Source organism: Zeus faber (assembly GCF_960531495.2).
Source record: "Zeus faber genome assembly, chromosome: 21".
Classification (NCBI taxonomy): Eukaryota; Metazoa; Chordata; class Actinopteri; order Zeiformes; family Zeidae; genus Zeus; species Zeus faber.
In genome coordinates this window covers 3,669,395-3,693,891 of record NC_137208.1, presented here as the reverse complement: position 1 = coordinate 3,693,891, position 24,497 = coordinate 3,669,395, and the positions used below count along the sequence as shown (strand labels likewise).

Here is a 24,497-nt window from a genome sequence, read left to right as displayed (position 1 = left end):
GTTTGATACCAAAATAGCCAAATAACAAACAAACAAAAATTAAAAAATTCACAAAATAGCCACCTATGCAAAGATAGCTAGATATAAAAAAATAGCCCCCCAAAAAAAAGTAAAATATACTAGAATAGTAAAAAAAATAAAAATTGCCAAATACACACAAAATAGCCCTGTTAAAAATTGCTAAATATTCAGGAATAGGCAAATATTTTTTTTGTCTAATATAGAAAAAATTGCCAATTATATAAAGACAAGCCAAATACACAAAAATAGCCTGATAAGAGAGTGGAGAAATAAATAAAATAGCGCCTGAAAAATAGGTTAATATTCAAGCCAAATATAGAAAAATATGCTGAATAGCCAAATAATCAAAAAAAAGCCAAATATACAAAAACAGCCTGTTAAAAACAACAATAAACAAATATACAAAAGATGTTTACTTGTAAATTAAATAAAACTGAATTAAATTTTTTTATGCCAGCTATTTGCTGGCATAAACCATAACTAATAAAGTGTGGGATTATAACTCTGACGAGAAGGTTATTTTCCCTTTAAATTAATCAACACACAGGGAAATATTAACTAAGAGGAGACAACAGATGGATCACTGACTAGCACACTCCCAGCGTTGGCATGGCAACTGTAACGACACGGCTAATTGGAATAATCAGTACAGTTGTCTTGTACCAATCAGGCGGCTTCTCTCAAACGACTCACAGGAATAGATTTGACCCCTCCGGCCATTGAAGGAATATTAAACGAGTACAGAGGCTATACATGACTACTGAAGTTGCCTTTAACCAACGCTGTCTTTTACCAAAAGATGACAGAACCATGAAGACCCAACAGAACTAAAACAAACAGAACTCAACCTAAAATACATCCCTGAGTAGCAACATTTAAAATCAACATTCAAACCATGGAAGGAACCCATAGATGAAAAAAAACAACAAAACCAAGTTCAAATTCTAGTGGACCATAGGTGTACACGTCCGTGTCAGGGTATTTGAGCTGGGGTTCTTGAGGGTATTTCTCGGGTATGTGCTGCCCACCTGCTGATGGTCTTTATGATACTGTCCAGCTCGTCACTGGAGGGCGGGTTGCGACCCCCCATCGGGAACACCAGGTTGATGGGGTCGAAGAGGCGGGACAGCGACTTGGACAGGTAGGCTGCTTCGTAGGGCTGCAGGGAGTCCTTCAGAGCCTTCTCCGGGCTGCAAACACACACACACAATAAGTCACACAAACACACACACACATAAATCCGACACATACACACATATAATAAGTCACACACACATAATACGTCAGACACAAGACACGTCTTACACACACACAATAAGTCACACACGTGATAATTAACAGACACACAATAAGTCACACACACAAGTCACACCCACACACACACACAGAATCAGTCACAGACATACACGAGTCATATAAATGAGTCACACAGACACACACATAGTAAGTCACATATACATAATAAGTTCCACACACATAATAAGACACACCCACCCATAATAATAATAACACACATGCATAGTAAGTCACACACACACACACACACACACTAAATAAATGTTTCTAAAGGCATATTTTTCCTCATGAAAAGGGGATATGAATTCACACCATTTTTAATAGGAACAGAGTATGTATATTGGCATTACGTATAAAATCTCAACATATCGAAACAAGTCAAACGGAAATGGGAATCGAATGGCGCTGCTTCCTCACCTGTAGTCCTGCTTGGGCTGTGTGAAGAGATCGTCGCCGTCCTGCTCGCCGGCCGGGACGTCCAGGACGGCGTCCACCCCGCTGCTCGCCAGCGCCCCCTGCAGGCTGGTGCTGTACTGCTGCAGCCGCCGCCACAGGTCGTTGTACAGACGCAGCAGCTTGGGGTATTCTCCTTCCACAGCCTGCTTCAGAAAGGAGGATGCTGGAGAGGGAGAGAGAGAAGAAAGAGGGATGGAGAGAGGCAGTGAGAGAGAGTGGGAGAGGGTGAGGTAGAGAGCGAGCGAGAGAGAAAAAAAAGAAAAAGATAATTTTGTGCAATTGTTCAGCGCTGCAAATGAAACCATTTCCCCATGTTTCTCTGCCGTGTCAGTTCTGTACAATTTTCAGTCACTTAATTATCTCGACAATTAGGCAGTTAGAGCGGGAAAGTCACAGACAGAGCAACAGACAGAGGTGGAGCGTCAGAAAGTAAGCAAGAGAGAGAAAACGGCAGAGAGAGACAGCAACTGACTGACCGTTAGAAAGAACAACAGACAGGCAGACAAAGAGCGGCAGGCCAGCCGACAGAGAGCAACAGAGAGATAGATTGTCAGACAGACCAACAGAGTGGCAGGCAGACAGAGTTCCAGACAGAGCAACATATGGCGATAGAACGACAGATAGAGAGCATCAGACAGAGTGCCAGACAGGGAAAATGACAGGGATACAGCAAAGGAACCGATCGATAGAGAGAGCGACAGACAGGCTGACAGAGAGCGGCAGGCAGGCTGACAGAGAGCGACAGGCAGGCTGACAGAGAGCGGCAGGCAGGGTGACAGAGAGCGGCTGGCAAGGTGACAGAGAGCGGCTGGCAAGGTGACAGAGAGCGGCAGGCAGGGTGACAGAGAGCGGCAGGCAGGGTGACAGAGAGCGGCAGGCAGGGTGACAGAGAGCGGCAGGCAGGGTGACAGAGAGCGGCAGGCAGGGTGACAGAGAGCGGCTGGCAAGGTGACAGAGAGCGGCAGGCAGACAGATAAGAGTACAAGACAGACAAAGAGTGACTTATGCATACAGAACGACAGATAGACAGAGAGCAACAGAGAAAGAGAGCGGCAGATAGGGAAAACAACAGAGAAACAGTACAACAACTGACCTGACGACAGACAGTAACAGAGAGGGCTATTGGCCGAACGACAGACATACCAATATAGTGCGATAAACAGGCAGAAGGGAGGCGACAAGCAGGGTGATAGAGAGCGACAGACAGGCTGACAGAGAGCGGCAAGCAGGGTGATAGAGAGCCACAGACAGGCTGACAGAGAGCGGCAAGCAGGGTGATAGAGAGCGACAGACAGAGGTAGAGCGTCAGGGATGGAGAGATAATGCGACAGAGATGGAGCGGCAGATATTGAGCGTCAGTGATAAAGCGACAGAGCGTCAGGCAGATGGAGAGAGCCACAAGACAGAGACAGAGCAACAGAGAGCTAAAGTGAGAGACGAGCTAGAGTGAGAGTTAGATTGCCCCAGTATTGCCACCTTTCTCCTTTAAAGAAAAGCAGTTTTGGTTGTTGTTTCCTACCACCATGAGAAGTGAGAGTGACAGATGCTCTACATACTGCTCTACCCTGCGATTCACACAACGTTCTTTTTTGCATCTCCGTTTGTCATTTTTTCGCTCTCCCTACGAGCACAAAAGTCAATTTTCTTGTTATAGTCTATTAATAGCTTCCATAATCACAGAGAAGGAACATTGTGTACATCATCTACCACCTTCTCACTATTTTATATAATACAATAAAATAATAATAAAACAAACACTGCTTCATAGCAGGCTGGGCGCCGCATGCAATTGAAATGAAACAAACTCATTTGTGATAAAATGATATAATGAAGATCATTTAAAATGTTCCCCCAAAATGGCGAACATACAAGGGCCTGGAGAAAACACCAGAAACACCAGACCGCCTGAAAACCTAAAACACGATCATATTAATCAGCTGGATGCTGTGGCCGCAGGGTATATTAATAACAGGGTGATCAATGCGGACGGGGGCAGGTCGGCCATGACCCGACCTGAATGAGGATTTTGAACAACTTCATCAGTAAAAAATACTGAAGTAATAAGAGAGAGAAGGTAGAGTTGGGAACACTGTGTCTGTGTGTGTGTGTGTGTGTGTGTGTGTGTGTGTGTGTGTGTGTGTGTGTGTGTGTGTGTGTGTGTGTGTGTGTGTGTGTGCGTGTGTGTGCGTGCGTTGGGAGCGCCAGCGTCATTATCAGGGGATGAAACTCTGGCTTCCTCTTTGGATTTGACAATCATGAAGACAAAAGAGAGCAGAGAGAGAGATAGAGAGCGACAGAACGGTGCGACGGAAAGACAAGAGACCGAGCGAGAGGCAGACAGAGCGAAAGACAAAGAGAGAGAGGCACTGGGAGAGAGCGACAACCAGAATGAGAGCTCGGGTGACAGAGAGGGATAGAGCGACAGACGAAGAGTGAGCCACGGACAGAGAGTGACAGACAGTGAGACAGATTGTCACACAGAAGCCTCAGACAGATAGAGCCACAGAGAGATGGGACCCACGCAGGTGGAGCAACAGACGGCATCAGAGACGGAGCGACAGACAGTGATAGTGCCAGACAGAGCGTCATGGAGATAGAGCGACAGCGAGAGATAAGAGTGTGAGACAGAGCGACAGAGATAGAGCGACTGTCGCGCAATACTGCAACAATCGGTTCCCGTTCTCGTTTAAAGAGAAGTGATCACCCCATTAAACTTAAAACCTCTCTCTCTCTCTCTCTCTCTCTACAAAAAATAAAGAAAGAAAAAAGATAATAATAATAATAATAAGGTAAAGAATAAAAAAAAAACATACAAGAAACAAAAAGCATCCAACAACCAGTTGTATTACAACAGAGAGAGAAAGAGATGAACAGTGACTGGACAGTCAGGAAAGAACGGGCCAACACGCTCCTTCTCCTCCTCTCCCACTCGCAGCATCCATCTCAGCCTCCTACTGTCCACACTTGGCCTACAGTACCTCCACAATTAGCTGTGTGTGTGTGTGTGTGTGTGTATGTGTGAGAGTTCTCACACAGGCGCACACACACAGGCGCACACACACACACACACACACATACACACACACACACACACACACACACACACATACACACACACACACACACACACACACACACACACATACACATACACATACACATACACATACACACACACACACACACACACACACACACATACACGCGCCTGCGCTTTTTCGCAGGAAGCCAAGTCCGCCTCTCACTGCCGTTCCCTGTGAAACTCCCTCAGTGTAGATGTGTCTGAGGGACGCAGAGAGGAGCCATTAGGTGCTCACAGCCGCTTCATGTGCCCACTGTTTGGAAGCCGCCCCCGCCAACGCTCCGCCCACGCACGGTGCATGCGTTACCCCCTTTTAGAGCTATTCCAAAACAAAACATTTGGCGGACGTTTGACCGGCGTCAAATCCCCTTTTAGCCCGTTTACTCATCAGCACACATCGTTACATAAAAAGCAAGTGAAAGCATGTTTACTCTGGCAAATGTACCATACATTCACTTTAAATACTTAACTACTGTCAATTATTAATTCCTTAATGTCTGTAAAGCCCTTTGAGCTGCAAATTCTGTATGAAAGGTGCTATACAAAGAAAGATTATTATTATTAATATAATTAATATAATAATATTTAGGGGTCCAGCCTGCAGGACTGGAACTCTATTGCGGGATTTTTATTATTATAAATCTCCTCTGCATTCTCCGGGGTAAAAGTCTCTGGAACACGACAACCGCTGAACCCACGGACATGGTTGAGGTCCCGTTGGAACCTGGACGTCTCAGACATCTCGTGGTTCAAATTTGATCTGAATCCATCTACATTTGGAGCAGGAGTTAGTGGAAAAACTGACAAAAAATTTACCAGACGTAGCAGAACGTTGGCGTACCTTGATTAGCTTGTGGAGCGGGCGCGTCGTGACCTCATCATCCTGTTTGTTATATAGGTCCAGGTTTTGTCTCATATCATCTTTTCATTGGCATCTTGATATGAACGCGTTGAGTAAGAAAAATCATTTTATGAAATACATTTTCTTTTTTTTTTTTTAAGCCGTCCGAGAGAGCGACGCCATCCGTGACCGAGAACTAGAGTAGTTCGCTGTGGAAGATGCGGACACACGGCTCTTCGGTTGAAAGCTCTCCAAAACAGGAAGTAATGGTGCGTTCAAGGAACCTCGGAAAACTCAGAACGCTGCATTCAATGAAACTCCGATAACCCTAATTCATGTTGTTTTCCCCCAGATATATATAATTTTTTACTTCAAAAGATGTTTTTGTTGATCTGAGAAATTATTGTTTTAATTAGTTGTTGTGAAATAATTGCATTGTTTGTGTTTTTGTGTTCCAGATGCCAAAGAGAAGCCAAAAGTCTAAGGCAATAAAGAAGCAGTGGTCAGAACGTCCCCCAGGCGTTCCATGTAAACTCGGAAATTTTGTAATTGGTGTCGGTAAGAAGTGATGCTGCATTTCATGGGAGCTTTGAAAACTGTCATTCGTAACTAACATGATTAACCTGGACCCTGTGTATTGCAGCCTGCAGTTAAAGTTATTATTATTATTATTATTATTATTATAATTTTATAACAGTAATGAAACACTGTGGCTGAACATACTGTAAGATCATTAGTACTACCCCCTTTATTAGCACTGATTGCTATCATAATTGTGAATAATATACTCACCTTTGTTATTAAATGCATTTATTTTGTGTATCTACTTTTATTAGCTTATCTTTTTCCCTGTTTTTATTTATATATCGTTTTTTTAATAGTATATATTTTATTAATCTCATTGTCATCTACTATCTAAGTGTCTATGTCCAACCTTGCTGGATTCAATTCAATCTCCCTGGCATTATCTATGCTGAAAAGCTATTATGGAACATTTCTCATTAGGTTACGATTTGAATAACAAAACCAGGGGGAACATCACAGGTTTTTTTTTTTTTTTTCAAGGACTTTTCAAGCACTTCAGCACAACAGGGGCTCTCATTTCTACCTGCAGTAGCTCTGTGGAATTCTGTCGACAGTGTGCTGGTGATGTCGGTCCAGAAGGTGTAGAGGATGTCAGGCTGCCCGTCCTGAGAGAGAGAGAGAAAAACAGTCACTGGAGTGTTCTCCGAAATTTCTCCGAAATCACAACAATCCGAGGGGGAAGATGGACACACACACAGCTTTATTTACCTAACAGATGCGGCCGTGTGTGTCTGTTTACTTTCGACCAAGCGTCTCTCTCTCTCTCTCTCTCTCTCCCTCTCCCTCCCCCCCCCCCCCTTCCTGGTTGTGTCAAAGACACTATCCTGCCTCCTGAAGCTGCACGCTCAGGATGGAGGGAATGGAATAGAACAAAACGGAATAGAACAATAGAATAGAATACAACAGAAAAACAGGGCGGGAACAGCGTGGAGCATAACAATAAGAACAAAACATCAACAACAACAACAAGAAAAGGAGCCATTATTGACGACTGACCCTCTGACCCCCTAAACCTGCGGGACCAAAGAGAGCAACTCGGGCATCTCACACTTTCCATCCAAGGCAAATTGGTGAGAGCTTTGTTTCCATAGCGACGGTCTCCCTCCGTCTACGGTCCCCGCTGGTGGGCGGGGCGGGGGGCAGAGCTCAACACGATGAGGATGATTTGCAGGTGATTGTCATAATTAGCGCCCACGACGGGCACACGTGGCACGGACATTTATCCGGCGCGAGTCTCACCTTGACGATCTCATCGATGAAGCAGATGTGCGTGACGGGATCTCGCTTCTTGGCCAGAACCTTCTGGAGATGCTGCACCTGTAGGAAACATAACGGGGGGGGGGGGGGGGGTCACCCCTGTCCACCATGTCGGAAGGAACCATTTCCACAACTCACTTCCGCAACTGGGTAACAGAGAACGGTTTTAGGGATGGCCATGGTCCCAGTCGTACCTGTACCTTGGTGCGAAAGCGGCGCACTTCAGAAACCAGGAAAACTTGGTTCTCGGTACTTAGGAACTTAGAAACCTCCTAGGAACTTGGTACTGAAAGGCCTGGTCTAACAACAATAACGTCTACAGTTTATATAATAAACTTGGTACTGAAAGGCCTGGTCCACAGTTCCAGATCCCAAGAAAGTCCAAAGAGGTGATGGTACTTTTCAGGGGAACAGGAACCATTGGGGGGCGGACAAAAGAACAATTTCAGTCACTCACTATCTATATATTTATATATCTATATATACTGTCTATCTGTCTATATGTATATCTATCTATCTATCTATCTATCTGTCTGTCTGTCTGTCTGTCTCTCCGTTTGTCTATCCGTCTGTCTATCTATCTGTCTATATGTATATCTATTTATCTGTCTATGGCTCAATACTAACTTTCTAAAGTCGTTCCCCAGGCAGGCAACTAGGCATCAGCTTTTGGTTGCCGAAACTGAAACTACGGTTGCCATTTTTATATTTTGAGTAATTAAGACACTATGCAGTTATACTATATATAGTTATATGACGTTTAAAATCTTAGAGCAACACAACCAAATTCTTTGTAGTTTGTGCTCTACTGCCGTCCTCTCTGCAGCCCGGAGGAGGCCGCACTTTTACTTTCTCTGAATGGGAGGAAATCTGATGTTTTCAGGCATCGTGAGACTCATGTAGGCTGACATGTTTCATTTAGTGTGGTGCTGAACTGGGGAAGGGAAAAAAAAAAAAAAAAAAAAAGGAACGGGTAGTCGAATCTTCGTATTGAACGGCCAAATCTGATTTGACTGACAGAATTCAAAGTCGGGTACAGCCCCACTATATAACATACTAAGATCGGATCGGACGACGATCGGATCTCCAAAGTGTGACTGTAAATTACAAGTAAGGAGAGCAAGTGTCACCTCCTGAACGCCTGCTCCGTCCTGTAGGTGTCAGTGGCACCAAATCAGATCGGTTCCTCATGTTTTTTTTACAACGTAATACACGGCGTTGAAAAGTTTTGTAATGACCCCCCGGTGGGTGGCATTAACGGCGGTGTTCGGCGGCCCGTCGCTGGGTGTGGCAGCTCTTGCAGCCTCCACCTCAATCAATTTGCACACTAGTTTGCGATGTTGACGGTTTAGTCAAAACTTTTCGCCCCACAGTCAATCAACGAAATTCGCTTCGCCATCGGCTCTAAAACAGGCGCCCGCACCACACTCACTCCGCACCGACGCACGTTCAGTGTTCTGGTTCCGACTGTAACAGCAATATTTAAATATCACTAATGCAACATATGTATTTATTTTGGGGTGCAGGTTCTGCTGCCCCTATTTATGTTAAAAAGTTGCCACTGATGGCAACCAAAGGTCAAGAATTGGTTGAAAATTTCTCAAAATGGCAACCTGGCAACCGTTACCGTTGAGCCCCGAGATATATAATATATATATATATATATATATATATATATATAAAAAATTGTAATTAATATATAACTTTTCTAACTTTTTTATTTAAAGGAGCAATAGAAGTTTTTTGCTTTTACTTATCATGATGAAGTTAATGTTTGACTGCACGGTATAATCGCTTTAGAACATAACACCATCTGCCTTTAGATGGCTTCCCTTTAAGCCTTGTTGACGTATCGCAGCGGTCAATGCGGCTTCTGTGTATATATATATTTAAACTAAAATTGTGACATTTAAATTGACCTCCTCAGTGAACATGCTCCTTCCTTTTCTCTCATTTCCAAAGTGGCGTTGATAATTTCCCCGGAGCGCTCTGAGGAAAACCTAAAGGGATTCGGGGGGGAGGGGGGGGGGGTGCCCAAATTATATAAGAATCATAAAAATAAAAAAAATAAAAGGAAAAAAAGTGGGTTGTACCTGTCGACATGCGGCGCAGATCTGATCCATCAGCTTCTCCAGGTTGGTCCACAGAGCGGCACGGAAGGCGGCCGTGTTGCCCGGTGTGGGCATCACCGCCCTGCCCGGGGCACCTGGGAAGGAATTCCACCAAAATAAATCATTTCGACAGAATGAAATGATTCTTGTGGGCATTCCGCTCGCAACTCAGAGCTGAACCGACCCTTCTGACTCCCTCTCTCGCCGCGCCTTACACCGACTGAACCAAGAGTCGGGATATCAACGGCTCTACTTACCGAGCGACTCGTCAAGAACCGAATCTCAAAAAAACATTAAACCTTTCATCACTACGGAAAGTCGTCACTTTCACAGTGAAACACAGAGCTGCTATTCTGGCTGGAACTGAGGAATGACAGTGTTTAATCATTATAGCCTTGCAACACAAGAGCTTATTTGCATTATACCATCCTTTGTGGTCTTGATGACCCCAAATCTGAAAATGAGTAGAATATTTACTGTTTTTATTAAACACAATTTTGTATACGTACACTTTTATTAGCTTGTTCTTTTTTTTAAATACTTTTATTCATTTCAATCATTCTTTCAATTATTATATTATTCTACTTAATATTATAACTTGTATTGTATTTAATAAATTTTGCTTTTAATGTCAATATATGATGACCTTCTTTACAAATAAAGTTTGAATTAGGTGTCGTGTATAACAGGTGCTTTACAAATAAAGGATATTATTATCATTCCAAGTGGAATTACAAATGTCACTTGTGTGAAAAACCCCGTCCTACTTTATATCACCACTGCCAGATGAACACGTCCGATGGCGTCCTCAGCAGCACACCAGCTACCCTACATTCCAAATCCAGCTATTTTGGTTTCGGCCAAATGATGAACTAGGCCAAGCCTTGAATTTACACTGTATTTAGAATTTGGAAATGAGGACATTTAGCCAGATTGTGGACCACCACTTATTTAATAAAGAAACAGTGTCTCTCATGCACACACCCTCACCCCTGGTGTTAGCGGGCTGCGTCAGGGCCCTGATGTCCAGGGCGCTGGTCACGTTGTCCTGTATGGAGGCGCGGGTACACCCCCAACCACGCCGCCGATGGTCTCTCTCAGGGTGCCCAGGTTGTAGAAGACCTGCAGGGCCGTACCAACCTGTGTGGGGTTCTGGGGGAGGTGAGGGAGAGAGAGAGAGAATACAAAAGACAGAAATTAGGTTAATGAGTTAGAAAAAAGCGCACCACCTCTCTCTCTCTCTCTCTCTCTCTCTCTCTCTCTCTCTCTCTCTCTCTCTCTCTCTCTCTCTCTCTCTCTCTCTCTCTCTCTCTCTCTCTCTCTCTCTCTCTCTCTCTCTCTCTCTCTCTCTCTCTCTCTCTCTCTCTCTCTCTCTCTCTCTCTCTCTCTCTCTCTCTCTGTGTGTGGAGGTGAGAAAGCAGCTAAAAATATGATTCACACAGAGTTAATGAGTGGTGAAATCTATGGCGGTGCACAACTATAAAGAGTGAAAGCCTTAAAATCTGAGCTAAGAGAGGAGAAGAACAGGAGGGGAGAGGAGGAGATGGAGAGGAGGGGAGAAGAGAGGACGAGAAGACAGGATGAGAGGAGAAGAGAGGAGGGGGTGATGAACGGAGAACAGAGAAGAGGACGAGAAGAAGAGAGGAGAGGAGGCGTGCAGAGAGGAGAGGGGGAGAGGATTAGAGAGAGGGGGAGTAGAAAAGATGAGAGGAGAGAGGACGGGATGAGAGGAGAAGAAAGAAGAGAGGAGTGGGGAGGGGAGAAGAAGAAGAGGAGGAAAGAGAGGGGCGTTGATACTTTTGGTTTGTTTTCCATTTGGCCCGATTGGCTTTCACACTGTATTATGAGACAGGGGGCCTGTCACTTTAAGAGATGGCGTTGTGGGCGATGTCGGAGCCCAGTCTGCGGATGGCTGGGGGGAGGGTGGAGAGGAGTGGGCGTGTCACGGAGGGACCGCGAATAAGGGCTCCACATGTACTGCGTTCACACCCGCCCAGAGGAACCGCACCCGGGGGGGGGGGGGGGTTCCCTTCAAACAGACCGAACGCGGCAGATGTGGAAGTGTCCTTAAAAAGTAAAATACATTTGGAGTGAACCAAAGAAACGTGTGTTGGTGTTCGCAGCTCATCTGATGGGAGGCGAACGACGAGCTCAGGGGTGAACACCAGGACGCCCCAGCACTTACATAACTGTGTGTGTGTGTGTGTGCGTGTGTGTGTGTGTGTGTGTGTGTGAATAAAGGATGGAACAAAGGTGCATATGTTCACACAAACACGTTATCAGTAGCAGAAGTTGTGTGTGAACCACAACCTATTCTCAAAATAGCAAAGGAATGAAAGTGGGTGCAGGGGTGTTGCATCGTGTGTGTTTGTGTGTGTGTGTGTGTGTGTGTGTGTGTGTGTGTGTGTGTGTGTGTGTGTGTCTCTCTCGTGCTTTGTTTCGCTACACTTGTGAGTTTCTAAACCTTTTGAGTGAGGAAATCTTGAGAAGTGGACAGTACAGAGTACCAATCTGATCCATTACTATCCCTTAACAACATCAAATAATGAAGAATTCGGGGTCATGAGAAAGACCTTCTCTCCATCAGACATCTGTGGTGCTTTAATGTACCAAAAACAATCTCAAAATGAAGAACATTAAACCTCACATGTGTTAATATGTTAACAGGGCTCCCGGAGGACTCCTGATACTAAGCAGTGAACTCGAGATGAAATAGGGCTGCACGATTATGGCTGAAATGATAATCACGATTATTTGGCTCAATATTTTGATCACGATTATTCATCCATTTTGAGGAACAGAATTCTTTTATGGCACTTTGTGAATCAACAGAAAACCGCCTTCACATTAATAACGTATTTTATAAACCTAGATAAGTACTGAAATGTACAAATCTTTGAGTCGAAATAGGACTTTCTTCACGCTAATTCAGTCTTTTTAAGGCTATATATCAATTACATTTTACAAAAAAAAAAAAAAAAAAAAAAAAAAGGGCACAAAATAAAAATAATTTCTACCAAACATGAAGGTGGGTTACATTACACCTGCAGGTTGTGGCAAGAAATGGAGCCTCCAATAGACATCTCCACTCCGCTTCACGCGCCTGTTTCCTGTGTGTATGTGCGCGCTCCACGGAGCCTGTGGAGGATGCACGGATTATTTACTCAGCCAGATGGATGCGAGAGATCAGACGAGAAACATGGGCTAATTGCACTCGGCTGCAAAACTTTATGGGCGTGTTTACCGCTGGCGTATCATTGGTGCAACATCTTTTGTGAATCGGACGTTGAGACGGCGTAGAGTGGCTATGCAACACAATTTTTACTTTTTTTTACTTTTACTTACTTTTACTTTTTTTACCTTAAAATAACAGCTCAAAAATCGTTTTGATGTTACACTGACTTGCAATATGGAGAACGGCAGCTCTTTCATTCCCAACCAACGTGTCTGTTTTTGCTGTATGTAACTTCTGTGTTCGGGTACGAAACCGCGGATAAAGTGTGTTACGCTTTACGGCGCTATGTCACTTCCTTGATGTTCGGCTCGAGCAATTACCGGGTTTTTTTTGGCTGGAAAATATATATAAAAATCAATAAATAAATTATAATCTTGCCAGTGAAAATGTCCAGTAATAATGCCCATACTGAAGCTAGCCGCGGCGCATATGAGACGGGGCCAGTGGTGCGCCAGGCACCCGCACCTCGGCCAAAACACGGCGGCCATCACTTTCATCACGCAACGGGGGTTTGTTTACCCTATGACTCGCACGCGCGAGCCGATCTGCCAGGCCGAGCACATCTGGTACCTACTCCGGTAGCAGTGGGCTGATCCCTGTCCCCATCGCTCCCCCAGAGCCCGTGGCTGAATGCTCGGTCCACCGCTCCGGGAAGCAGCAAGGTCCGTGCCAGGGACGCTGTAGCCTAGGTGTACATCATATCTGCGTTTGTGACACAGACTGTTATTGAAACGTGACCGATAAGGTTCAAATTTGAAAGGGACATTCAACTGGCAGCCCGCGGGCCAAATCGGGCCCCTGGGATGTTTTCTCGTGGCCCCTGGAACACATTCCACATTCCCATGTAAAAACTAAAAGTTTAATAACAAAAATATATTTTTGATAATATTTAAAATAATGTAAATATATGGTTGCTATTGTTCGCTATATGTGTTGTGTTATGTTATGATACGCATGGCTTCATGAGAATAAAGTAGCTTACATTACTATTTTGGTTGCCTATTTATTTTACAACTACTACAATAATAGTAATATGAAGTATTATTATTATTATTAACATCATTATAAGATAACCCAACCCTATTGTTTTTGCTCAGATTTTTACTATTATTAATCTTCTTGGCATTTCTCGGGCAAAAAGTATGTGAAACACGGCAACTGCAGTACACACAGACATGGTTGAGGTCTCGGAAACCAGGACATTTCAGACAGCTTGTGGTTCAAATTTGATAAATATTGATTTACATTTGGAGCATGAATTAGTGAAATACCGTTGCAAATTTACCAGAAGTTGGAAGAACATTGGAGGGACGCTTTGTGGCATCATCATCCGGTTCTCTGGGTGCTCATTCGTGCGTTGTGTCGACCTGGTTGCTTGCCGTAGTTTTTAAGCTTGTTCGCGATGACAGACCGGAGGAGCCGATGCCGAGTTCAATGTAAACCCGGGGAAATTGTAACTCGTGCTGCGTTTCACAGAACCCAACAGAACAGCTGTCGAAACTAAATTGATGGTGTGTTTTATGCCGGAAGCAGACTACATGATATAATTGTCTTTCACGATGGTCCCCGTGTCAGATCAGGCAATCATTGTGCCATAAATTCTTGCCGTGTCTTGGTCAGGAGACTGGCAACACTACAAGTATGACCCCGACCAATCATCGTTGCGTGAGTTCATAGTTTGTCGGGGAGAGGGTCAAGAAACTGTCAACAAATATGGCTATAGGAGCGCTGTGTGTTATGGTGGTAGTCTTGGAAAAAAAATAAACTAAAGAAAAAGCGACTGTGGACCTGTTCCAGTGTCTGACGGTGTCCGTCGGTTTCCACCTGATGATCTCCCCGCGCCTCCCGGACGGACTCTGTTCCCTTCGCTTCTCTTTTCCATGTTTACATACTCCAGACCTGCCAGCCTTGGGAAAGTATTTACGTGGCGTTTGAGTTACTGCAGCTAAATGACTCCAGTTATTCACACCGTCTGGTCAGCAGGGTCATCACATCTTATGCAAGGTACTACGGCTAACTATTTACAGTATACACATCCATGTAGTTATACTATATACAGTATACACATTCATGTAGTCATGCTATATACCGTATACTCATTCATGTAGTCATGCTATATATACTATACTCATTCATGAAGTAATACTATATACAGGATACACATCCATGTAGTGATACTTTATACAGGATACACATCCATGTAGTGATACTATTTACAGTATACACATCCATGTAGTGATACTATATACAGTATACACATCCATGTAGTGATACTATATACAGTATACACATCCATGTAGTGATACTATATACAGGATACACATCCATGTAGTGATACTATATACAGTATACATACAGTATACACATCATGAGGATATACTCCTTGGAATGCATCTTCTGGTAAAGTTACTGAACATGTTTACCGACTAGAGATGCACCCATTGTCTTTTTTTTTTGGCCGATTCTTATTTCTGTTTTTTTAAGTCTGACCTGCAGATTCAGATTTTGTCCAATTCTGATTTTCATTAAACTGTACGTTCATAATAAAACAGGACTATTAAATAACTTTGACATTGTCGTCCGATCATTTGGCGTTTATATCCGTGATCTGAGAAATCAAATGTTCTAATCATTTGGTCTCATTGGTTTTATCTGCTGCACGTCAATGACAAATACATCCCATAATATGATCACGCTCACGTGACAGGACAGCTGCACATACTGACTAACGCTGCAATTTAGTTTCCACAATAGTGAGATTGCTGATTTGGACACGGTGTGTTTATTATTATTCATTATATGGAACAATAATAGAACATGGAACTGTCCCTGAGTTCTATAAAATAACAAACAAGATGGAAGGAACACTGAGTTCCAGTTCAAATACAAGATGGAACTGTACCATGTTTTACTATCATACAACCTGTAACTGGACACAACAAATAACTAACACTGGAAATGTCCAGTTCAAACCTGAAACAAAAGTCTCTTTCCCTCTAAGTGCAAATATTACTTTCTATTAAATGTATATGGTACTTGCCATTCCAAAATAAATAGCAATCATTACAAAAACTAAAAACTAAAATGAATGGCAGACTCTCCTCAGGAAGACCTCCTTCCCCCACCGTGCATTAAAACAACTGAATCAAAATGAACGACTCGATTTACTGAGTGACTCGTCAAGAACCCAGTCTCAAAAAAGAATCAAACCTTTCATCAGGATGAGAGCTCTTGTACTAGAAACAACCAGAGCAGACGCTTCGCTGTAGTGACAGATACTCAGTCTGCACACTGTTAGGGCTGTCAGGCCACACACACACACACACACACACACACACACACACACACACACACACACACACACACACACACACACACACACACACACACACACACACACACACACACACACACACACACCTTCATTAGGTACACCTGTTCAATTGCTTGTTAACACAAATAGCTAATCAGCCAATCACATGGCAGCAACTCATTGCATTTAGGCTTGTAGACATGGTGAGGATGACCTGCTGAAGTTCAAACCGAGCATCAGAATGTGGAAGAAAGTGGATTTAAGTGACTTTGGACGTGGCATGGTTGTTGGTGCCGGACGGGCTGGTCTGAGTATTTCAGAAACTGCTGACCTACTGTGATTTTCACACACAACCATCTCTAGGGTTTACAGGGAATGGTCCCAAAAAGAGAAAATATCCAGTGAGCGGCAGTTGTGTGGACGAATATGCCTTGTTGATGTCAGGTCAGAGGAGAATGAGCAGACTGGTTCAAGACGATAGAAAGGCAACAGTCACTCAAATAACCACTCATTACAACCAAGGTTTGCAGAATACCATCTCTGAACGCACAACACGTGGAACCTTGAAGCAGATGGGCTACAGCAGCAGAAGACCACACCCGGTGCCGCTCCTCTCAACTAACAACAGGAAACTGAGGCTACAATTCGCACAGGCACCAAAAATGGACAATAGCAGATTGGAACAACGTTGCCTGGTCTGATGAGTCTCCATTTCAGCAGCGACATTCAGATGGTAGGGTCACAATTTGGCATAAACAACATGAAAGCATGGATCCATCCTGCCTTGTATCGAGGGTTCAGGCCGGTGGTGGTGGTGGTGTAATGGTGTGGGGGATATTTACTTGGCACATTTTGGGCCCCTTAGTACCAACTGAGCATGGTTTAAATGCCACAGCAGACCTGAGTATTGTTGCTGAGCATGTCCATCCCTTTATGAGCACAGTGCACCCATCTTCTGATGGCTACTTCCAGCAGGATAATGCACCCTGTCACAAAGCTCAAATCATCTCAAAGTGGTTTCTTGAACATGACAATGACTTCACTGTACTCCAATGGCCTCCACAGTCACCACATCTCAATCCAATAGAGCAGCTTTGGGACGTGGTGGAACGGGAGATTCGCATCATGGATGTGCAGCCAACAAATCTGCAGCAGATTTCTGTTTAAACTAGTAAAGAGACAGCCAATACTAGCAATAACAGCGGTACCAGAAGCTTAAAAACCCAACATAAAATTGTTGAAAAAGTTGCATTAAAAATAAATCTGTGTCCTTAAAGTCATGAAAGCGAAGCTTTGCCCTGCTCCGTGCTGCTGTTGGATCTTGTTATGGCCAGTTCTCAAATCTCAATCAATGCTGCTCAAATATAGATCCCTCTCTATCTGGCCTTCACAGACGCACAGACACACAAGCTAATATTTTATAGCTGGTATTTTATTGACAAAGTAAGCCGTACCCATGGAGAGCAAGGGCTCTTTATCTCCGCAAAACACATCCAAAAAGAGAAGAAAAAACAGATAGAAAGACACGCCAGGCCGAAAGCAAGAAAACAATAAGCACAGCTAGAGAGGCTCAGAGAGCAGACGGAGAGACAGCCTCGGGAAAATGGAAGAGGTAGAGCGAGCAACAGACTCACACATACAACAAATGACTTCAATTTGGTAAAAAAAAACCCACACTGGATACTTTCCGCGGCCGAAACTTGGGTGAACCCTGACGGCAGAACAAGGCGAGCTCAGCTCAACACCATGGCCGCCAGGTTGGCTCCCGCTTGGGGGTGGGTGTACCTGTATCTCCATGCCCTGCTCCAGCAGCCGCTTGGCCTGGTTCTCCACCTCCAGCCGGGCTCTGCTGATCACAAGCAGGTCGTTCTCAATCACCTCGATGCCACTCAGGTCCACGCCCTGGGAGAGGTAGTCTGCGCACACACACACACACACACACACACACACACACACACACACACACACACACACACACACACACACACACACACACACACACACACACACACACACACACACACCAAACAGATCAGATCCCCAACACATCTGTTGTGCAATAGTTAAGATGTTTGACCAAATTTCACCTCAAAACAACTTTAGCAAATGTTAATCTCGGCCATTGATTCTGTGAGGGAAAGACGCCACGTCAGCTGGACGCGGTGAAGACCAGACCCGGTGCGCACGTCACTATGACTCACTGCTTTAATGAGACATAGTCCGACCTCTGAGCTCTTCACAGCAGTTCTCCTGAGATAGACAAAACGCTGATATGACGTGAGGTCACATCAGCGTACGAGCGGCCGGTTGTTTCTGTAATATTGTCTTCGCATGCGCAGTCTCCGGTCGGAGTAAACCTCGGAGTCTCGACCAGCGATCCTCCAGTGACGTTTCCGCCCTCGCTCAGCGTCTCGATGCTATTGCCTTTGATTTAACCGACGCGGCTTATTCGTCAAACCCGTGGATAAGTGCGTTGCTTTCAAGTTGGCTTGCAACGGATCAGCAAGGAGGAGTGTATTCATTTTTTTGGGGGGTGTTTTACGTACCGGTGCGTCACGGATACCACAGCCATGGATCCAGTACCATCATGGACTTGTACTCACTTTGATACCAATGCTGCTGTACCTCAACCGAGTTCCCATTTCATGTTTTATTTTTAGGAAGCGGTGACTGTCTTTGTGATCTCTGATGGCGCCGTGTTAAAATGAGGCAGCAAATAAACCAAACACCAGGGGGAAAAAAAAAAAAACACCTATTCTGGGTGACATTTCTATTCACGTGACTGGAGATTTCAGTACTTCATTGTGACTTAGTATCAGCCAGTACCAATAACAACCTGTGATATTTTATTAGAATTTGTTTTTTTATTTCATTACCATTTCATTTGACTAATTTCCAGTTTACGCATAATTTCCAACCGTCTATACTCTTGAGCAACTGTTGACGCTGCGATTTCCCTTTGGGAGAAATAAAGTTGTTCTCATCTTGTATTTTTCTATCTTCGTTCACACACATGAGGGAGAATTCAGCCCAAAATTAAAAAACAAAACAAAAAAACACTTTGATGCTCCCTGTTCAAACCATTTTAAATCAAAAAGCAATTCGTACCAAATCACACCAATCGATGAAATCCCGACAAAACCTGACAGGATGCCTTTTTGTGACAAAAGAAACAAAAAAAAGAAACAAAAACAAAACAAAAGCAACTCATGTCAGCCACGCCGCGCTTTCACAGGAACCCAGTGCGTTACCGATTTCCTGCGGGGACTTTAGAGAAGTTCAAACGCTGGCTGAGCTTCCATTCAGCCCTATAACCTGCCCCTGGAGACTCTGCCATCACCGCAGATCTCCACAAATCAGGGAAAAAAACAAAAAACAAAAAAAACATGACTTCAACTGTTTCCATTTCTTGTCATTTTATGTCAGCGTTCCCAAATGTTCTGTGAAACATGGGCAAATTGGATTAACACAGAGATCGGCCTAAATCAGCCATAAACTTTGGAATGCAAGAGGCGGTTAGAGGGGGAGAGAAAGAGCCGGGGCGGTGATGGGGAGGGGACAGATGAGGGTGATTTCAGATGTGCTATTTGTCCGGGGCTCAGTGGCTGATTGCTCCCAATCGCAGGGAGAGGGAACTACAAGGCAGGTGGCGGGCGGAGACACAGAGGAGTAAGGAATTGGAGCGACGCCACGACCAATTCACAACCAATCGGCTCACAGGCTAGGCTCAGGAACAAAGCCGAGCTGGGACCAGAACCCAGCAGCTGAGACCCATATCCAGCCCTGCTTGTTTGGGTGTGTGTGTGTGTATGTGTGTGTGTGTGTGTGTGTGTGCGTGAGAGTGTGTCTGTGTGTGTGTGTGTGTGTGTGTGTGTGTGTGTGTGTGTGTGCCTGCACAGAAAAATGGAGAAAAGGCGTTTCCTTAATTCTTGAGTACATCGCTTTGAGGTCCCTGAAATATCCCCCATAAAAAAAAATTGACAGAGCCATCTCAGCTACGTCAGATATTTAAAAGAAGCATGACTTGATTATCTGTGGTTTCTTTTGTGACATGGATGCCTCCCAACAGAGAATAATGGATTTTGTGTCAATCATCATGCAACGGACCGCCGCCCCGTTCAGGGTGCCTCCCTGGTGGGCTACGCTCCAGCTCCAAAGACAACATGGATGGATGTCAATCATTGTGTCCAAACCTTACAGTTCGGTGAAACGAATGGATCGGATCCTACAACTCATACCTAAAGACTAGGATTATTATATCTATATATCCATAATAAGTCAATGGACAAAGAACAAACTTTTCACTGGATCAGTGTTTCCCAACATTTCTCCTGCCGTGGCACACTTATTACGACGCATGAATCGCACACCACACCCACACACTACACATCCCATTAACCACTAACAACCATGCTCATTATTATGGCCTACTAATAGTATTCACTTTCAGTGTGAATCTTGAACTCGTTCTGCTGAACAAAGAGCTGTTGTTCTGGCTGTAATTAGAACGTTTTCACAGCAACATCTGAAGCGGTCTGGTTCCGGCTCCATAATCTAACAAGATGGCGGCGAAAAACTCGAGGCTTCAAACTTTCAGAAACCAACAGCTGACATCACAGATGCAACGTCCATTTTTTTCCCCCTAGACCACAGTTGAATGTGTGTCTTTCTATTATGAATAACAAATGCATCCATGAGAATGGCACAGTGCTTCACAGCAAGACGGGCCTGCGTTCCAACGCCACTAGGACTGGGATGGCAGACAGGGGGCTTTTTGTTTTCTGCTTGCGTGTTCTCCATGTGTTCACGTGGACTTCCTCCGGGTGTTCCAGTTTCCACCTACGCATATAGACACGCACGTCAGGTGCACACTCCTGCCATTGCCCTAAACCAAAGCACCGGCTCTACAACTGGAGTTGCTCCCCGGGTTCTACAGTACAGAGGACAAACTTCCCCAAAGGACAGCAAAGTAAACCAACCATGATACAAAACACAAAACCAAGGTTACGACCAGTGTGCAGGGAAACATGGGGCGCATTGCAAGCGACACCTTAAGCACACAAATCAAGCTTCAAAGAGGTGCAGACTAGAAGACATCCCACCTCCCTTACACCCAGTTGGATGCCTTCCATTTTTAACAACTTATCAAACTCGCAACCACAAGCACTCTTACTTGACACCAAATCATATCTCATTCATACTGGGGCTCACTAATTCCAAGATAGGAGTGAGAGCAGAGCTGGCGATGCTGCATTTCAGCTACATCAGAAACTCGTAATTTTGACCTTCCGACCAGGTAAGAGACACCTGCAAGGGCCTATTTTTTTTTCCAGAGTTGCAAGCTGCCAAGTGCACAAAGAAGGCAGCAACAGAGAAAGCACCGGAGAGGAGACGTGGCAGGCATTAAGAGCGGAGGTCTGCAGACAGTAGCGATGGATCGGTGATTAAATTTTGGCTCCAGGTTTTTACTTGCATTACTAAAATGATATTATGAAAAAAATAAATGTTGTTTTTTTTATTAATAGTTATACAGAGATTACAAGTCTTATGCTTTGACCGTGAGACTTACCCATATCAACCAGTTCACACGCCACACCTCAAATTTCTCATGCTGGGAATCTAAAAATAAGTAAAATTATATATTATATAAGTTAAAATTATATATATACACTCGTGCTTGTTTGGTGCCTGTCACTGTTCGCGTGGTGAACGGGAGATCCTTTCTGCTTGCACGCTATGTGAACGCCCACACGCAACTTCCAAGTTGGAAAGGCATTAAGCAGCACATTCTCCGCGATCCGGCATAAAGGTTCACCGTTTCTCCGTACGTAATGGAGGCACCCCGCCTGCCTGTCAACAACGACGATAATTTTGTGTATCGCGATATCTGGGCGGGACTGCATCGCAAGGTAAAATTGTGGGTAAGGCCCAGGCCTAGCGGACACACCCTCCTGGAAAACTCCCTTCCACTGACTATTATGGAGCTCTTGGCATTAGCGGCAGTGTCGCACACCGACCCACCCCAGGGAAGCAGGAAATGAGCGTCGGAGCAAACGCATTACCAGGAAGAAGCAGCAGGATGTGCCAAAGCAGTTTCTCAGGCTTAGCTGGGACAATGGATTAACTGGGACTGCAGAGAGAGGAAGAACGCTGAAACGCAAAAAGGATGATCGCATTAATTTCACAGAGAACCCCGCCGTGTTCCGCCACCGCTTTCAGCAGTGTCAAGACACCATCTTCCAACGGTTCCTTTTCAGACGTGTCAAGGGTAAAACGTCCCTCCCAAGGGTCCACATAATTTAACTTGACAAATGCAGTGATGGCAGTTGCATCTAAATCCAAATCAATACTTTTACTGATGAATTTAACTGGTTAATGTCAATAAATGCGACTAAGAAATAAATGAATTTTCTTTCTACTTTGTTGACCAGTTCAAAGATCAGGTGTGTAAGAGCCAGATGCAGAACTGGTCCATAATTGTAATCAAATGCTAGGCGTTCTGACGATTTTCAAGAAAATCCCTTGTGATCAGGTCGGCCGTTTTGGTAAATGTAAACATAATACATTTATTTTAGTCATGAAATTGGTTAGAACACATCTAGTCACTTGCTGTAGGCCCTATGTTTAATTTATGGTGTTCATAGAGCATCCTCATTTTGTATATTCTACGTATTTTGTTTTTCAAGGTTGATTTTTTATATTGCTATTTTATATTTCTATTGCAGATTCTGATTGTGAAGTTAACCCTAAATAGGAAGTGTAGACGACTGCTCGGCGAGCACAGAGGAATGAAGCACAGACTCAAGCTGTTATTTTTTTTTTTTGTTTTAAAAAGAATGGGTGAAGTAGTTCCTTATCATAACATCTTGGGACATGAAGAATAGGCAGCCATTCTGCTGCCAAACTGCAACGTCTCACAACTAGTGTAAACCATGTGACCGTGTGCGTGTGTGTGAGAGAGTGTGTGTGTGTGTGTAATCCTGTATGCATGCACTTTGTACACTGTGAGCAGCATAAATTGTTTTTTTTGCTCTTCCTCAGTTCCTTCATTGCGACTATTTGTAAAGCTTAATATCACATGTCAATTATAAAACAAAATATAAATCTATTGTGCTCATCTATCATGAACAATAAAGCATGATTCATTACTGTCATCTTGCACATGAAAATATTCCAAATATAAATAATATAAATAAATAAATGCCCCCATTTAGGCGTTGTATATTAGTTGCATATATAACAGTAGAAGAGGTAGAAGAGAGGGGGAGTAGAGGTAAACTCCCTTGTCCCTCTAGTCTGGAAGAACACCAGATATCACTTCCTTTTGGAGTAAATTCCCAGTTATTTCCCAGGACTCCCAGGGGTTTGATGCTCGTCTGTGAAGTCATCGTGCATTCCCTCATCAGTTCCCTCGGCAATCGTCATCACATCAACGTAATCAATGCATCGTAATGTTGCAGAAAAGGCTGTTTTTTTTCTCTTGGATAAACGAGACTTGTCACAATTTGGTGAATACACCATGAGACTGAGCTGGTCGGTTATTATGATGGAGGAGGACGTTATCAGCAAGCACCACTGCAATAGCGGCCCCTGTGGCAGGTGGCTCCCCTGCACGGATGAAACGCGAAAAGCCATGACGCACTACAGTGCGGGATTTCAGTGTGCGTAAGAGGCTCTGTGACTTGTTCCCATTTTTCTTGCAACTCTTGCGACAAGTCCGGAAGTTACGTCGCTCAGTTATTTTATGGAACTGGGCTTAAAACTAAGTAAATAAGTCACATATATTAATATAATCATGTTATCAACTTTAACGTTGAATTTCACAATATTCGCTATCAATAAATCACTTTTTATATTAATGAATAGCGTATTTTTTATTGTTGTTCAAACTTTGAAAATATTATATAAAAATTAGTTTAACTGTTATTTATGGGAAATAGTAAACGTCCAGCTGAGCAAACTTGCAGTGGTTCTGCAAAAAACGAGCTCTACCACTTTCCCTGAATTTTGTGATGCGAAACCCAGACGAAGTTCACCCGGCGGCCACTAGGGGCAGCACGCGACCGTTGCATGCTTTTTTCGGATTCGGCATGAAGCCGGTTTCACATCTGCACTGATCACATACCATCAACAATTAAAGGAATATTTCCTGTGAATTATGTAGATCGCCCATGAATTTGGCAAAGATTGCGTGCACATTCCTTCATGTCAAATATGACGTCAGAGCCGGTGCATTGCTCCAAGGCTCAGGGGCAGCTGACGAAAGCCGATTTCACTCATTGACTCATCTGTCTTTTAAT

General features: G+C 44.0%; 1 protein-coding gene across 1 annotated transcript in view; it reads right to left on the bottom strand.

The window, feature by feature from the left end:
- The window catches only part of cog5 (component of oligomeric golgi complex 5), a 63,998-nt gene that overhangs the window by 11,161 nt on the left and 28,340 nt on the right, over positions 1-24,497 (bottom strand). Inside the window, 8 exon segments of the mRNA XM_080022796.1 lie at positions 1,050-1,211; positions 1,735-1,936; positions 6,805-6,886; positions 7,521-7,598; positions 9,632-9,744; positions 10,640-10,712; positions 10,715-10,801; positions 17,983-18,113. Of these exon segments, the coding sequence (XP_079878922.1) occupies positions 1,050-1,211; positions 1,735-1,936; positions 6,805-6,886; positions 7,521-7,598; positions 9,632-9,744; positions 10,640-10,712; positions 10,715-10,801; positions 17,983-18,113 (928 nt within the window).